Genomic DNA, 16,259 nt, shown 5'->3' with positions numbered 1-16,259 from the left:
TCCCCCTCGTCTCCCACGTCCCCCTCGTCTCCCACGTCCCCCTCGTCTCCCACATCCCCCTCGTCTCCCACGTCCCCCTCGTCTCCCGAAGGCTCTGACTTTTCTTCGCGCAGCTGCTTGCATCACGGAGGCCGCTTTCTTCTCCTGCAAGCCTCCCGGCTGCTCGGGCTGACAGCGCGCCCTGGGGCAGTGCGGCCTCCCTGTCAGTGGCCATCGTCTGCCTGAGAGCTGGATACGTGGCTGCTCAGATTCTTCTCATCCCCTCCACCTCTTTCTCCGTCCTGTTTGACACACTTGTGGAGATGTGAGATGTCCTTTCTTTTTTGGGGGAAACTGGCTTCACTCCCTTCACCATCAGGGTTTGGGAAGTTTAACGATTTGGTTTGAATTAATGATTTAGTTTAAATTAATGATTTGGTTTTCCATCATCTTCTGAGGTGATGGGTGGGGTTTCTTATTTCATTATCACTGTGGACTAGGGGTTTATACACCTGATGTTTCGAACCTTTGTGGCTATGGTACCCGCAGACGCTCCCTTACCCTTGGTTTGCCCCAGGGCCTCTCCACGGGCTCTGGGTCCACTGCAACCTCCACCTCCGGGGTTCAAGTGCGTTGGGCATTCCCAGCTCACCTCTGGGAGCTCCCAGATTCCAGACTCCTCGTGCCCTGGAGGGCGTCGTTCTGTAGGTGGTGTGGAGAAGACGTCCCACTGCTGGCTATGCCAGCACCACTTATAAAGAAATCACCCTTTCTCCCTGAAATGACATCCTCTTTTATGTAAATTCACAAAAATATGAGTGTCTGTTTCTTAATTTCCTGCCTTGCTGCACTGTTTGGTGTCTGTCTCTGGGTCGATGCCCTGGTTTGGCATCGGTGGCTCTACAGGGTGCCCCGTGTCCGTCAGGCCGCTGTTGGAGGACGGCCTTGGAGGAGGGCCTTGCCCAGCCTCTGGCCTCACCGCTCATTGCCCCTGAAGGGCCCAGCGCAGCCTCTGTTCTCTGGACCTTCATTTATGCTTCCCGCCCATGTTCCCTGAAGCCTGCTCTGTTTTCAGGACTCATCTCTGTTGGATGGCCGGGTGGTGCTTCTCCACGTTCCTGCAGGCACGGTGGTGTCAAGGCAGGGAGACCAGGTGAGTGGGGGTCCGGGGGGGCACTGGGACCACCCAATGCCACAGCCCAGTGCCAGGTGGAACACCAGAGGAGGGCCTGGGCTGGGCACCAGTGACTGGGGACGTCCCAGCACCAGGCCACTGCCCCTCTGGGCACCATGGCAGAGCCCCTCCCCTCAGGCAGCCCTGAGCCCTGAGAGCTCAGTGTCCACCTTTGACTCCTGCCGCACTGGCCCTTCCGCTCGCACCTAAGAGCGGGCTGGGCAGGCAGATTGGGAAGAGGCCATAAGAGGTCACAGTGGATACAGATCAGTGGAAGTGGCCTCGGAGTGGCTTCACGGGCACATCTGCAGACATGGGACCCAAACGTGTGGCGTGTGCAGGGGCTCAGTGTGGGAGGGGCCAGGCCCCAGGCGAGGCAGTGTGGGACCCGCCGTGCACAGGAACGCTGGGCGGACGCGTGTTTGCTGGGGACAGTCAGTATGCGTGCGGGTGCCGGGAGAGAAGGCGTGCAGATCCGAGGCCTGGCTCGCTGCACGGAGCCCTCGAGAACCCAGATTTCCCACGACTGCTCGTGAAATCACGAAACCGTAGACACTGCTGAAATGTTTCCAGTGAAGTCTGTGCCCAGAGCTGGTCAGGTCGGCGGATGGTCTCCTGGCCGAGCCTGGTGGCATTGTCCGCTCTGGGCCCAGAGCTGCCCCCGTCCCGCCCGCGGCCGATCACGGCACCTCCTGAGCCCTCTGGTGTTGTCAGGACGCCAGCATCCTGTTCGTGGTCTCCGGGCTGCTGCACGTGTACCAGAGGAAGATCGGCAGCCAGGAGGACACCTGCCTGTTCCTCACGCGCCCCGGGGAGATGGTGGGCCAGCTGGCGGTGCTCACCGGGGAGCCGCTCATCTTCACCATCAAGGCCAACAGGGACTGCAGCTTCCTGTCCATCTCCAAGGCCCACTTCTATGAGTGAGTTACGGGCCAGGACCTCGGGGCGGGCCCCAGACCCACCTTCCCTGAGACCCCTCCCCGCGTGGCCGGCCTCTTCCCTGCTGCTCGCGCCCCCCTCTTTGTGCCCGGCACCTGCATAGGCCCAGGTCGGTGCCCCCTGCTCCAGCGCTCAGTCGGCCGGCCCCATCTGCCCACAGTGATCTGCCTCACACGACCATCTCTGTGGTCCGCTCCCAGCTGTGTTCATGTATCACCAGTCAGTTCTGGGGCTGCCCGGCTTGGCTCAGCAGGACCCGCGTTGGGGCGGGGCCGGGCATCAGGGGCCATGAGCCTCCCCACCCCTGCAGCCTGGGCTGTTGTGTCGGGAGCTGGTGATGTGGAGGTGGAAGGGCAAGGCAGTGGGTGAGGACGTGGCTCTGGCTCAGGGGCAGGAGCCCCACTGACGTGTGTCCCTTCTTGGGGCAGAATGTGCCTGTGCTGCCTTCCAGGCTCTGGGCTGGAGACATCTGTCCACTTGAGCCCAGCCCATGAGTCTCAGATTCGGCCCCTCCAGGCTCAGAGCTGCACTCAGCCCACCTGTGGGCTGCCTGGCAGAGCCGCCACGTCTTCCCATCCACGGTGCTGGGCGTTCTGCTCTGTCAGGTCCGGAATCTCCTGGAGCCTGGGGTTCAGTTTAATCCCAGCTCTCACCTCTGGCGGCTTGAGCCGTTCTGTGTGTGTTTTCTGGAAGTCCCCCGCACCCCCGTAGGCCAGACGTCTGCTGTGGTCTCAGAGCTCTTCTGCCTGAGTGGTTGGGCAGGGGGAGCGGTCAGGAGCCTGAAGGTCAGTGAAATCGCAGCAGCTGAAGAAAACAGGTCGGCTGGGCACAGCGGCTCACGCCTGTAATCCAGCAAACAGCACCGCGCCAAGCTCTGCTTCAGCCTGGGGACCCCGAGCAGGGCAAGGGGCAGGGGTGGGGGCAGCGGGGCCCTGGCACTGTTCGGAAGGGCTTTCTGCATGTCCTCTGTCTTCCCAGCCTGGCCTGAGTGGCTCCAGCCGGGTCCCGATGCTGGGTGCCCTGAAACCGCAGCGTGTGGATGGGGAGACTGAGGCTCCAAGTCCCGGTCCCTTCACCAGCAGGGGACCCTGGGTGGAGCTGGACCCGTCTCCCTCCTGAGCGTCCCCAGCTGCTCCATGTCGGCAGCGCCAGGGAGATAGATGCTCAGGACGGATGGCAAAGAGCAGGGACAGGAACCACCCAGGGCAGAGCTCAGGGCCCTTGGCCCCCCCTTAATGCAGCTCAGTCCCCCGTGCTGTGTGTCTGTGTGTATCTGCATGTGTCTGTGTGTCTGCGTGTCTGTGTGTCTCCGTGTGTCTGCGTGTGTCTGTGTGTGTCCATGCATGTCTCCGTGTGTCTGTGTGTCTGCGTGTCTGCGTGTCTCCGTGTGTCTGCGTGTGTCTGCGTGTGTCTGTGTATGTCTCTGTGTGTCTGGATGTGTCTGTGTGTCTGCGTGTGTCCATGCGTCCGTGTTTGTGTGTCCGTGTGTCTGCGTGTGTCCATGCGTCCGTGTTTCTGTGTGTGTCTGCGTGTGTCTGTGTGTCTCTGTGTCTCCGTGTGTCTGCGTGTTTCTGCGTGTGTCTGCGTGTGTCCATGCATGTCTCCGTGTGTCTATGTGTATCTGCATGTGTCTGCGTGTGTCCACGTGTCTGTGTGTGTCCATGTGTGTCTCCGTGTGCCTGTGTATGTCTATGTGCGTCCGTGCGTGGTGTGCCTTGCAGCCATCACCCCAGCCAGCGTCCCGGGGCTCCTCCTCCACCCCCAGGACTGTAAATGCCACACTCATGCCCTTCAAGCCCTCACCCAGCCGCTGTCTTGCCAACTCCTCGGCATCAAAGGGGCTTCCCCCACCTCCTGTGCAAAGTGGATCCTGATTCCGTGTTTGCTCTTCCTCCTGCTTTTGCCTTCTGAGGAAATGGCAGCTCCACCTGCCTGTGGCTGGGGCTAGGCCTGGAGTCGCCCAGCGTCACTCTCACTCCTGGTGCAGGATGCCACACATCCCACCTTGCCACTGCCCAGAGCCACTGGGCACGTCCCTGCTGCAGCCCTCACCCTCTGCAGTCTGTCCACACACGACCACTGGGGAGAAGACAATGTTCCCTGCGTCAGAGGCCCCAGCACCCTCCACCCACCCAGGAGAGTCCCTGTGCTCTCGAGGCCCCATGTGGTCTCTCAGCCTCTGCCTTTGCCCTTCATGGCACTCACTGCCAGCCACAGTCATGGCCCGAGTGTGTATTATGCACCTCCTGATGGCATGTGCAGTCCCCTGCCAGGACCGCAGCCTGACACAGGGCCCATGCCCAAGGGGCACTCACGGGTGTGCCAGGAGGGGACTCTCTGGGCTCCTTAACAGCTGCTGGCCACCAGGCACATGGTGGGCAGTGCTGTGCCCTGGGGCAGGCAGCTGACCAGGGCATGCCCCATCCCAGCCCCCACCAGTGGTCTCTGCCCTCAGTGTGGGGTGGGGGTGGTGGGTCCCATCCACTCCTGAGCCCTGTGGCCCTGGGTGAAGGGTAGGGCTGGAGGGATGGGTGGGAGTGACTCTGGGCTGCCCGGCAGAATCATGCGGAAGCAGCCAACCGTCGTCCTGGGCGTGGCGCACACCGTGGTGAAGAGGATGTCGTCCTTCGTGCGGCAAATCGACTTTGCCCTGGACTGGGTGGAGGTGGAGGCCGGGCGAGCGATATACAGGTGAGGCTGTGGGTGTCACACACTCGGTGTCCACGCTGCCCTGGCATGCAGGATTCGGGGGTGGGCAAAGCACAGTAACCATGGAAACCACACACGGAAGTTACTATGGAAACCACACACGGAAGGCTGGATTTCCCCAGCCCCACCCCAGCTTAGCTTGGCAACACGCTTCATGGCCTCCTGGATTTCGTGACAGCCACACACGCTTGGACACAGCCGATGTTCCACGAGCATCTCTGTGTCAGTATATTCAAGCCCACACCATCCCTTTAAAAGCACCCCACTGGCCAGGTGCGGTCGCTCACACCTGTCATCCAGCACTTTGGGAGGCCGAGGCAGGTGGATCACAAGGTCAGGAGTTTGAGACCAGCCTTGCCAACATGGGTGAAACCCTGTCTCTATTAAAAATACAAAATTAGCTGGGCGTGGTGGCACATGCCTATAATCCCAGCTACTCGGGAGGCTGAGGCAGGAGAATCGCATGAACCTGGGAAGTGGAGGCTGTAGTGAGCAAAGATCGTGCCATTGCACTTCAGCCTGGGCAACAAAGCGAGACTCTGTCTCAAAAAATAATAATAATAATTAAAACCAAGAAAATTTGAGGATATTTATTCATTTAAAACAACCCATGCCTATTAACATAAATATTTTAAAATAAAAAGTAGGTTTTCCAAAACAAAAATAAGACAGTGAGAAGCCTGCGTTTTCTTTTTCTCCATCCTGAGTCTGTCTGCTGTTGGGAAGCTGGGTTTGGGGGCTGAGGCTGGGGGTTCAGGGCTGCAGGGCCTCTGTGTCTCCCGCAGGCAGGGGCTGGGGGTCCAGGGCTGCAGGGCCTCTGTGTCTCCCGCAGGCAAGGGGACAAGTCTGACTGCACATACATCATGCTCAGTGGCCGGCTGCGCTCTGTGATCCGGAAGGACGACGGAAAGAAGCGCCTGGCCGGGGAGTACGGCCGAGGAGACCTTGTCGGTGTGGTAGGTGCTGGGCCCTGCTCCTGCCTCCCTGACCTCTCCATCCCTCCCAGGGCGTCCTGGGTTCTGGCCTGGGTGTGGCCTGGCCAGTTACTCAGGGGAGCAAAAGCCCTGAGAGTGGACGGCAGGAGTGATGCCCTGTGGCTGCTTTGCTGTGAGTCCCAGGCTCTGCCTCTGCTGGGGGCTCCCGGTACCTATCCTGGCATCCGGGCGCACTGGCCCACTTGCCTCCGGGTGTCTCTTGAGGTATGGTAGCAGCTACAGCTGGTCTGGGCCTCCTGGGGCCATCCAGCACGGCAGGCCCCTGCATCCTGAGCGAGTTGGGGCTGCCCAGCTCCAAGGTGCCGCGGCCTGGGGCTTCTGCCGATTTGTGTTAAGTTTTTGTTTGTTTGTTTGTTTTGTTGTTTAAGACGGAATTTCACTCTTGTTGCTCAGGCTGGAGTACAATGGCATGATTTCGGCTCACCACAACCTCCACCTCCTGAGTTCAAGCGATTCCCCTGCTTCAGCCTCCTGAGTAGCTGGGATAAAAGGCGCCCGCCACCACGCCAGGCTAATTTTGTGTTTTCAGTAGAGACGGGGTTTCTCCATGTTGATCAGGCTGGTCTTGAACTCCCGACCTCAAGTGATTCACCCACTTCAGCCTTCCAAAGTATTAGGATTACAGGCGTGAGCCACCACTCCTAGCCTATATTAAGGTTTTTTTTTTTTTTTTTTTTTGAGACAGAGTCTCACTCTGTCACCCAGACTGTAGTGCAGTGGCACGGTCTCATGCACTGCAACCTCCGCCTCCTGGGTTCAAGCAATTCTCTGCCTCAGCCTCCCAAGTAGCTGGGATTACAGGCGCCCGCCACCACACCCAGCTAATTTTTTGTATTTTTAGTAGAGACAGGGTTTCACCATCTTGGCCAGGCTGGTCTTCATCCGTCCACCAGGTGAAGGCTCATACACCTGGCCGGATACCGGCAGGGAGGCCTCAGTGTCAGATGGCCAGGCTCCCGCAGGTTCTGAGGGACACATCTTAAAAAGAGGTTTTTTCTAGGCCCGGCACAGCGGCTCACGCCTGTAATCCCAGCACTGTGGGAGGCCTAGGCGGGCAGATCACGAGGTCAGGGGATCGAGACCATCCTGGCTAACATGGTGAAACCCTGTCTGTACCAAAAATACAAAAAAATAGTCAGGCGTGGTGGCGGGCGCCTGTGGTCCCAGCTACTCAGGAAGCTGAGGCAGGAGAATGGTGTGAACCCAGGAGGAGGAGCTTGCAGTGAGCCGAGATCGTGCCACGGCACTCCAGCCTGGGTAACAGAGCGACGAGACTCCGTCTCAAAAAAATAAATACATAAATAAAAGACTGTTCTCCAAAGGCATTTATTTCTTCAGAAGAGCTGAGACTGCCCTTGTTCCAGCCTGTGGTGTCTGATGCCTGTGTCTGTGACTTGCCTGGGTTGCGGGGAGCACCTTTGGCTTCTGGCATGTTCCAGTGGTTCTGACAACATGCCACATGCCAGCATTCACTGGCTGCCTCCGTGCGGGAGCCTTGGGCTCCTCCCTTGCTTTCTGCATGCCGGGGCCATGTGTGGCTCCGGCAGGCACCAGAGGCCGTCAGGGACAGGCCCAGCTGGCTCGGCCCTCCCAAGCCCACGGCCCCAGCAGCCGGCTCCTCTCCTCAGGTGGAGACACTGACCCACCAGGCCCGGGCGACCACGGTGCATGCCGTTCGGGACTCAGAACTGGCCAAGCTGCCGGCAGGAGCCCTCACGTCCATCAAGCGCAGGTACCCACAGGTGAGGATGGCGCAGGTAGGGCGCGGAGCAGATGAGGGCACGGAACAGGTGAGAGCGGAGCAGGTGAGGGCAGAGCGGGTGAGGGTGGAGCGGATGAGGGTGCGGATGAGGGCAGGGCACAGGTGAGGGCATGGAGCAGGTGAGGGTGCAAAGCAGGTGAGGGAGTGGAACTGGTGAAGGTGGCACAAGTGAGGCGCCCAGCAGGTGAGGGCAGGGCACAGGTAAGGATGTGGAGCAGGTGAGGGCATGGAGCTGGTAAGGGCGTGGGTGAGGGTGGTGCGGGTGAGGGTGGCACAGGCCATGTCCCAAGCTGTGCCCTGAGTTGTGGTGATCATTCGGTCCACGTGGATGGAAAATGACCTGGAGGGGCAGTCTGAAGGAGGTGAAGATCAGAGTCCAGCTGGGTGGGGGCCAGGAACGGTGGGTAGGAAAACTGGAGAGGTGCCTGGGCTGCTTCCCAGGACAGTCACACAGCTGCCTTCTTGGTGCTCTCTACTTGTGAGTGACGTGGGTACGGCAGAGGAAAGGGAAGCGACTCTGGCTTTGAGATCTGGAGGAGGACAGGGTGGGCTGCTTGCAAGTGCAGGGTCAGCGGTGAGGAGAGCGCCCAGGAAGGACCAGCTGAGGGGCCTGAAGGGCAGGTCTGCGGCTGTCCGTCAGCAGCCAGCACATGGATCCCAAGAAGTTCTTCATTCTAGAACAAATGGAAAGGGGGTGCAGGTGTGGCCCCTAGCATGTCGCAGGGCCTTCTACAGCCAGTGCCTCTCACCACCCCTGGGGCTCACCCTGGGAGGCCATCACTGCCCTCCCTCCACCACCTCCCCTCAGGTAGCGCTTCTCCCATCCACAGTTCCTGGGCCCTGGTTCTCCCGCCTGCAGCTCCCGGGTCCTGGCGCTTGCTGCAATTGCCCATTTATGGACCAGAAGAGCCTGGCGGAGCGTGTGAGTGCAGCTCACAGGGCCGGCAGGCTCTGGGGCGGCAGCCACAGTTGCTGGGAGCAGCAGGGGGCCAGGCCACTCCTCCATCTGCTTTGTCCTGGCCTGCAGGGCGGGCCTTGTCTTCATGAGCTCCTCGGAGCAGGAGCCCTGGCCCACCCTTTAGAGGCCGCTGCAGGGCTCCATCCAACCAGCAGCTTCTGGGGGACAGTATGGGTGGAGCCAGTGAGTCCACTGTTGTGGGGCCAGCTTTGCTGTACAGTCAGCCCCTGGGCAGGGTCCCTGCAGGCCAGCGACCCCTGGTGTGGGGACCGTTTGGTCCAGTCGGGACGAATGTCCCCAACCGTGCCCTGAAGCGGGGTTGGCACCCAGGAGCAGTGGCCACAATGAGAAGCCTGCCAGGCTGCCCTTGTCCTGCCTTCAGGGTCGGTGGCTTCCCCTGGAGTTGTCTGCCTGCCCGGAAGTGAGAGTGAGGCTGGCCTGGGCTCACGGTCACAGGGGACATACCCCTTGTACCTGCTGGCCTGGCAACCGGGAAGGCAGCCGCACGGCTTTCTTGGGCATTGTGAAGGCTCCTAGGCCTGGACAGCCATGGCCCGTGCAACTCAGTTCATAGAGGTTTTGAAAAGCAGATCCAGCGCCATTTGCTGAGTCTCGCTGTTGTTGAGCATCCCTGTCTTTGGTTCCCAGCGTTTCTCGGTTTAAAATGTGTGTCTGCCTGCAGGTGGTGACTCGGCTGATTCATCTCTTGGGTGAGAAGATCCTGGGCAGCCTCCAGCAGGGACCTGTGACAGGTGGGTCACCTCCCCCAACCCAGAGCCTCCTGGGAGCCCCCACCCAGTCCTGGAGAGCGGCCCACCCAGCCCATAGCCTGTCTCTTATACACATCTAGATGTGTATAAGAGACAGCCCACGGCCCCACCCACCTCAGAGCCCCACCCACCTGAGCCCAGTAATTTTGTCAAACTGTGTCTCAATGTGGGCAGCATTGGAGGAAAGCTCTGCTATAAGTGAAAAGATGAAATGTGATATATCTGCCTCCTATTTTCATCAGCTGATTGGAAAAAGGAAACAGGGTGAAACCTCCGGAAACGATATTGGTGGAACAGAGCTCAGTCAGTGCCCCGTGGAGCGGAGAGTGCTCTCTCCTGTGCTAAGCGTGGAAAGGGAGAGACGGTTCTAGAGTGTTGGGAATTTAGTTTTTCCTGCTCCAGCGTATTCATCCTTTCCTAGTTCTGAGGTGTGCTTTTTCCGGAGCCACTGTTAGCTCTCAGGCCGTCCTCTCTCGCCGGGTCCCACGGACTTGAGGGCTCTGACCATTTATCTCTGGCGGACAGCATTTGACCCCAGACCCCCTTGCCGTTCTGGGAGCTCCTCTCTCCTGCCTCCCACCTCTGTGCCTGCAGCTGTCTGCCTGGAGCCCTCAGGAGAGCCTGGCTGCTGCCGCGTGTCCTGCATCTCCATCTCACCGCAGCCTCCCCGGCCTCCCCGGTCCCCCATCCGCCCAGCACTCGCAGCTCCCTTTCCACTTCCTTTTTCTCCTCTGCGCTTGTCACCCCGATACATTGCATGACCTGTCACCTGCCTCTGGTCCCGGTGTGTGAGCTGACTGGGAGCAGGAGCCTGCGCCTGTGTTCACAGTGACATGTGCACAGCATTGAACATCTGTCCAAGAAGCAGATGGATACACAGAGGGCCACACAGAGGCAGCAAAGCGTGAGCCCCACTCTAGGGTGACCCCATCTTCATCTGAGTCCCTCTGCAAAACCGTTTCCAAATAAGGTCACATTTTGCGATTCTGGGTGGACATGAATTTTGGGGGACACTGTCTAACACGTAATGTGACTCTTCACTCTCCGCTCACCTACACCATGAATTTTAAGTGAGTTTCTTGTAGAAGGTGTCTGGTTGGATCATGTATTTTTCATCCCTTCTAACAATCTTTATCTTTTGTGTGTTTATACCGTAGATACGTAGTGTAATCATTTTGTTGGGATTTACGTCTTCCATTTTATTGTTTTTTTCGGTTTTCACATCCCCCACTGTTGTTAAACACTACTGTATTTTCTCTTTTCTTTTTATTTTAGAGATGGGGTCGCACTCTTTTGTCTAGGTTGGAGTGCAGTGGCTAGTCACACGTACAGTCATAGCTCCCTGCAACCTGTAACTCCTGGGCTCAAGTGATCCTCCCCCCTCAGCCTCCTGAGTCACTGAGACCACAGCTGTGAGCCTCTGCGCCCAGCTTTTCTGTCTTCTTTTAGGTTACTTGAGCTTTTGTGAGTATTCCCTTATAATTGTCAACTGTGGTTTCCATGAAGTCTCTTACGGTATTTTCAGTGGTCACTCTAGCAACTGCAGTGTCCGTGCCTAGCTTATCCTTGTGTACTGACAGCCGCATCCCAGAGAACTCACCGTTGTTCAGTCACCTCATCCTTCCCCGTTTATGATGTGGCTGTCTTAACTATTACCTCCGTGTGCACTGAACCCCACCCCCCAAAAACACAGGGCTACAACTTTCACTTTCAGCCATCAAACGTAACTTTTAAAACTCGGGAGAATAGTCCGTGATGCTCACCCAGTGTCACCATCCTCCTCCTCTTGTTTAAAACTTGGTAAGAGAATAGTTCGTGATGCTCACCCAGTGTCACCGTCCTCCTCCTCTTGTTTAAAACTTGGGAGGAGAATAGTCCGTGATGCTCACCCAGTGTCACCGTCCTCCTCCTCTTGTTTAAAACTTAGGGAGGAGAATAGTCCGTGATGCTCACCCAGTGTCACCGTCCTCCTCCTCTTCTTTTATTTGCAGCGTCTCAGGTTTCCTTCTGTGCTCGTCTCTTTGCTGTTGCAGAATCGTGGTTAGCGGTTCTTTCAGAGAAGGTCTGATGGCCACAGATCCGCTTGCTTTCCCTCATCAGAGAATCTGAGAATGTCTCTGCTTTGCCCTCATCCTGAAGGGTGCTTTTGCTGGATGTATTAATTCTGGTTTGGCAGAGATACAAAGTATTTCAGCACTTTTACAATTTTGTGCCACTTCCTCATGATCTCTATTGCTTCTTCTTCTTTTTTTTTTTTTTTTTTTTGAGGTGGAGTCTTGCTTTGTCGCCCAGGCTGGAGTGCAGTGGCGCAGTCTGGGTTCACTGCAAGCTCTGCCTTCCGGGTTCACGCCATTCTCCTGCCTCAGCCTCCCGAGTAGCAGGGACTACAGGTGCCCGCCACCACACCTGGCTAATTTTTTTTTGTATTTTTAGTAGAGACGGGGTTTCACCGTGTTAGCTAGGATGGTCCCGATCTCCTGACCTTGTGATCCGCCCACCTTGGCCTCCCAAAGTGCTGGGATTAAAGGCGTGAGCCCCCGCACCTGGCCAGCCTCTGTTGCTTCTAATGAAAGATCCAGGTATTCAGATGTTCTCCAGTAGGTAACGCATCATTTTTCTCTAGCTGTGTTCAAAACTTTTTGACCAGGCACAGTGGCTCACACCTCATCCCAGCACTTTGGGAGGCTGAGACAGGAGGATTATTTGAGCCCAGGAGTTCAAGACCAACTTGGGCAACATAGTGAGACCCTGTCTCTATGAATAAAATTTGAAAAACGATCCAGGCATGTTAGCACACACCTATCGTCCCAGCTACTCAGGGGGTGGAGGTGGGAGGTTCATTTGGGCCTCAGAGTTCCAGGTTACAGTGAGCTACAATCGTGCCACCACAGTCCAGCCTGGGCAACAGAGCAAGACCCTGCCTCAAAACACACACACACAAAGATGTTTTTCTCTGTCTTTAGTTTTCAGAAATGTGATTTGGAAGTGTCTGAGCATGAATACTTTGGATCTGTCCTGTTTGGGGTTTCTTCGTCTTGGACCCATAGGTTTATAGCTTTTAACACATTTTGGGAGTGTTCAATCTGTATGTCTTCAAACGATTCTTTCACCTGTGGACGCCTCCACCTGCTCTGGAAATAAAGTGACGCAAGTGTTAGACCTCGCGTTATTGTCCTCAAGGTCTCCGGGGCACTGTTCGTGTTTTAAATCTTTCTCTCTCTCTGATGTTAAGATGGAATTGTTTCTTTTGATCTATCTTCAGGATCTTTGGCTTTTTGTCATCTCGATTCTGCTTTGAGGCCTATCAGAGTTTTAAAAAAATTTTTCTGTCATTGTGTTTTGGTTCTTCTGTAGGCCTCCTGTTTCTTTACTAGGATGTTCTCTCTTTGTCTTTGTTTCAGGAGTGTTCAGGATTGCTGGTCCTAGCTGGTAATAACGGCTTTATTGTCCTGGAGGAATAATTCCGTCCATGACATGTGGTCGTTTTTATCTGTGGACTGTTTCTGCTGCTCTGGTTCAGAGTCTCCTTGCTCTTGGCGTCCTGGTCGCCGTGGATGTGGCCTGGTCACTGTGGACCCATCCTGGTCACCCTGGTCACTGTGGACCCATCCTGGTCACCGTGGATGTGACCTGGTCACTGTGGACCCGTCCTGGGCACCCTGGTCACTGTGGACCCATCCTGGGCACCGTGGATGTGACCTGGTCACTGTGGACCCGTCCTGGGCACCCTGGTCACTGTGGACCCATCCTGGGCACCGTGGATGTGACCTGGTCGCCGTGGACCCATCCTGGTCACCGTGGATGTGGCCTGGTCACTGTGGACCCGTCCTGGGCACCCTGGTCACTGTGGACCCGTCCTGGGCACCGTGGATTTTGAGTCCTGATGTTTTGCGTGTTAGACTATGAGACTCTGGTTCCCATTTAAGTCTTCAATTTCACTGTCGGTGTGCTTGTATTCACAGGGCATGTCTTGGCCGACATTTGTGGAGTGTGGTTTGAATGTGAACTGACCCTGGTGTGCCTACTGGGTGCTGCCCAGGCCCAGTGTGAAGGCTGCATTCTGTGCCGTCTTCAGCTCTCAGAGCCGCACACCTGACCCTGGCACAGGCTGGGTCTTCATGAGCAGATTTGGAGGCTTTCTTGGTCTCCTGCCTCTAGTTGGCAGGGGGTGGGGCCTCCTCTGCTTTCTCTGCAGGGGGTGGACAGTTGGGAGCGATGTCTGCTGGTCAGGGGTGGACAGTTGGGAGGGATGTCTGCTGGTCAGGGATGGACAGTTGGGAGGGATGTCTGCTGGTCAGGGATGGACAGTTGGGAGGGATGTCTGCTGGTCAGGGGGTGGACAGTTGGGAGGGATGTTCACTGGTCAGAGCGTGGACAGTTGGGAGGGATGTCTGCTGGTCAGGGATGGACAGTTGGGACGGATGTCTGCTGGTCAGGGGGTGGACAGTTGGGAGGGATGTTCGCTGGTCAGGGGGTGGACAGTTGGGAGGGATGTTCGCTGGTCAGGGGGTGGACAGTTGGGAGGGATGTTCACTGGTCAGGGGGTGGACAGTTGGGAGGGATGTCTGCTATTCGGGATGGACAGTTGGGAGGGATGTCTGCTGGTCAGGGGGTGGACAGTTGGGAGCAATGTCTGCTGGTCAGGGGGTGGACAGTTGGGAGCGATGTCTGCTGGTCAGGGGATGGACAGTTGGTGAAGATGTTTCCTGTATGGGCGGTGGACAGTTGGGAGATGCTTGCTGGTACAGGGGTGCATAGTTGGGAGGGGCATGTGCTGGTGCTTGCTTGGTGCCAGTCAGTGTCGCTGGAGGCAACTCCCATGGGGAGGGAGTGACAGACCCCTCCGTCTGTGGCAGCCATGTGGCTGGGAAGCGGACTCTGCTTCTTTCTTGGCCTGAGTCGGGTGGTTCTTTCATGAGTCCAGGGTCCCCGGCCAGCCTGCCTTCCTCTCCATCCTTTGGAGTCTTGTGAGAGCTGCCTCGAGCTGTGTCCCTCTCTGATCGTGACTGGCGACAGTCAGGTGGCCTGTGTCTGCTCCGCCTCCCTTCTGGCCCAGAGCCAGAACCTTACCGGTGCCTTTTCCCAAGGCCAAGGCCATGTGGAACTAGCAATGGCCTCCCCCGTTCTGCCTGAAATGAGGACTGTGACACCTCAGTCCGTGGAGAGGCGAGAGGAAGGGGATCCCCAAGGAAAAGCTGCAGGAACAGTAAGTCCACATCAGACTGCGAGAGCAGTGTTGAGGCCGAATCTCGGGACGAGGTGGCGGTTCTCCGTCCTTCTCTGCTCAGCAGCACTTTGGCCTGTGTGTGTATTGTTTGTTTGCTATCTGGGAGTTATTTCCTCCTGATTATAGAAGCCGCATGCCTTCCACTTAGCGCCTAGAGGCGGAGAAGCATCGTCTGGCCCGAGTCCCCCGCTCCTCCTGTGTGGCTGAGGCTCAGCTGCGGGGAGGGACGTGCGGTGAAGGTGATGCTGGGGACGCCTCGCGGGGCGTGCTGGGTCGTGGTGGTGCCCGGGCTCCTGAGACCCCCCTGACAGGCAGGTGGAGGCTGGATGGGACGGCCTCTCAGGGAGCCAGCTGGGGGTGGTGAGAATTGGAGGCTCTGTGGCCGGCACAGTGGGTTCCATGCCGGTGTGGTTGGTTCCCCAGAGGAGCAGAGGCTGCCAGGAGGAACATGTGTGGAGGGTTTATTTTGCTTCATTTTCTTGTCTGTCGTTGTGGAGTTTTATCACAAAGGCTATGTAGGCTGCACAAAGACCTGCGAACCCCCAGGCAGGAGATGAAGACGTGGCGCCTCCCTCTTACAGCTGCTCAGGCGCCTGGTTCTTTTCCTGCACAGACAGCTGCACGCGTCAGGCCGAGGGCAGAGTCCTTTACTGGTGCTGCTGGTTGGGTATTTACTCCAGGGCTGGGGTCCCCTCCAGGGGTCCATGAGCCCCACGGCGACACACGGCCAGCGCTGCCCTCCAGGCCTGCACTTTGGGCCGCTCAGCTCCAAGCGCTTATCCTGACCAGGGCCCTGTGTGGATGCCTCTGCACGTCTCCAGCGCTGCACGTCACAGCCCTTGGCAGAGCGGGGTGCGGTCTGTGAACAGCTGGGGATGCAGCTGGGCTGTGCAGCCTCCAGGCAGAGATGAGCACAGGACCCTGAGCCCTTGGCAGCCGTTGCACAGCACCCAACCCTCCATCCCTGGCTTACCTGCTGGGGACACTGGGCCCCGTCGGAAGCTGGCACTGTGCTCAGGAGGCCAGTCAGGAAAGATTCCTCTCCCAGAGCCGCAGTCGAGTTAGGTCAGGGACGAAATTAGACCGAGAAGGCAAGAGAGATGGCTCAGAAGAGGGTGGGAGGGGCAGGGGCACGCAGGTGGTGGGGCAGCCCTCCCTGAGGAGGTCAGGACCCTTGGGGCCAGGCATAGAGCTGTGTGGTGTGGGGCTCACCAGCAGCTCTTGGGGACCGCAGATGGGCATAGAGCTGTGTGGTGTGGGGGTGACCAGCAGCTCTCGGGGACCACAGATGGGCATAGAGCTGTGTGGTGTGGGGGTCACCAGCAGCTCTCGGGGACCGCAGATGGGCAGAGGCTGCAGACTTCGGCTTGTTCTGAGTGGGGAGGGGCACCGGGGGCTTTGAGCAAAAAAGGCTCCTGGCAGACTTGGGCATTGAAGGTCAGCTCTGGCCACTGTGCGCAGAGCCTCCTCTCAGAAGGCGGCTGAAGCCCTCCAAGGCTGTGCGGTGGAGGCCCAGTGCTCCCGGTGATGAGGTGGACTGAGGGCAGGGACTGAGCGTTGGTGGGTCGGGTGGGAGCCTGGGGCCGGAGGTGGGGGCTGAGTCCGAGGGAAGATCTGGGGCTGTGTGAGTCTTGGACACTTATTCGGGATGTTGGATGGGCAGCATCATTTATCTGTTTCTGCCTGCGTACAGGTGCAGGTGCTTTCGTTTGGGAGGCCTGGAGTGTTTATGTAATAATGGAATTG

The 16,259-nt window shown here is 57.8% G+C and overlaps 1 protein-coding gene across 2 annotated transcripts in view; it reads left to right on the top strand.

Annotated features, from left to right (window-relative positions):
- Positions 1-16,259, top strand: part of PNPLA7 (patatin-like phospholipase domain containing 7) — an 83,597-nt gene that overhangs the window by 40,166 nt on the left and 27,172 nt on the right. For both annotated transcript variants that reach the window (XM_011985148.1, XM_011985147.1), the window contains 6 exons: positions 1,055-1,132; positions 1,868-2,073; positions 4,652-4,783; positions 5,634-5,757; positions 7,425-7,538; positions 9,199-9,268. In XM_011985148.1, coding sequence (XP_011840538.1) covers positions 1,055-1,132; positions 1,868-2,073; positions 4,652-4,783; positions 5,634-5,757; positions 7,425-7,538; positions 9,199-9,268 — 724 coding nt within the window. The remainder of the gene's footprint in view (positions 1-1,054; positions 1,133-1,867; positions 2,074-4,651; positions 4,784-5,633; positions 5,758-7,424; positions 7,539-9,198; positions 9,269-16,259) is intronic.

Source organism: Mandrillus leucophaeus, unplaced genomic scaffold (genome assembly GCF_000951045.1).
Source record: "Mandrillus leucophaeus isolate KB7577 unplaced genomic scaffold, Mleu.le_1.0 Scaffold28, whole genome shotgun sequence".
Taxonomy (NCBI): Eukaryota; Metazoa; Chordata; class Mammalia; order Primates; family Cercopithecidae; genus Mandrillus; species Mandrillus leucophaeus.
Note: the sequence above shows the minus strand (reverse complement) of the source record. Positions and strands in the feature narration are given on the sequence as shown.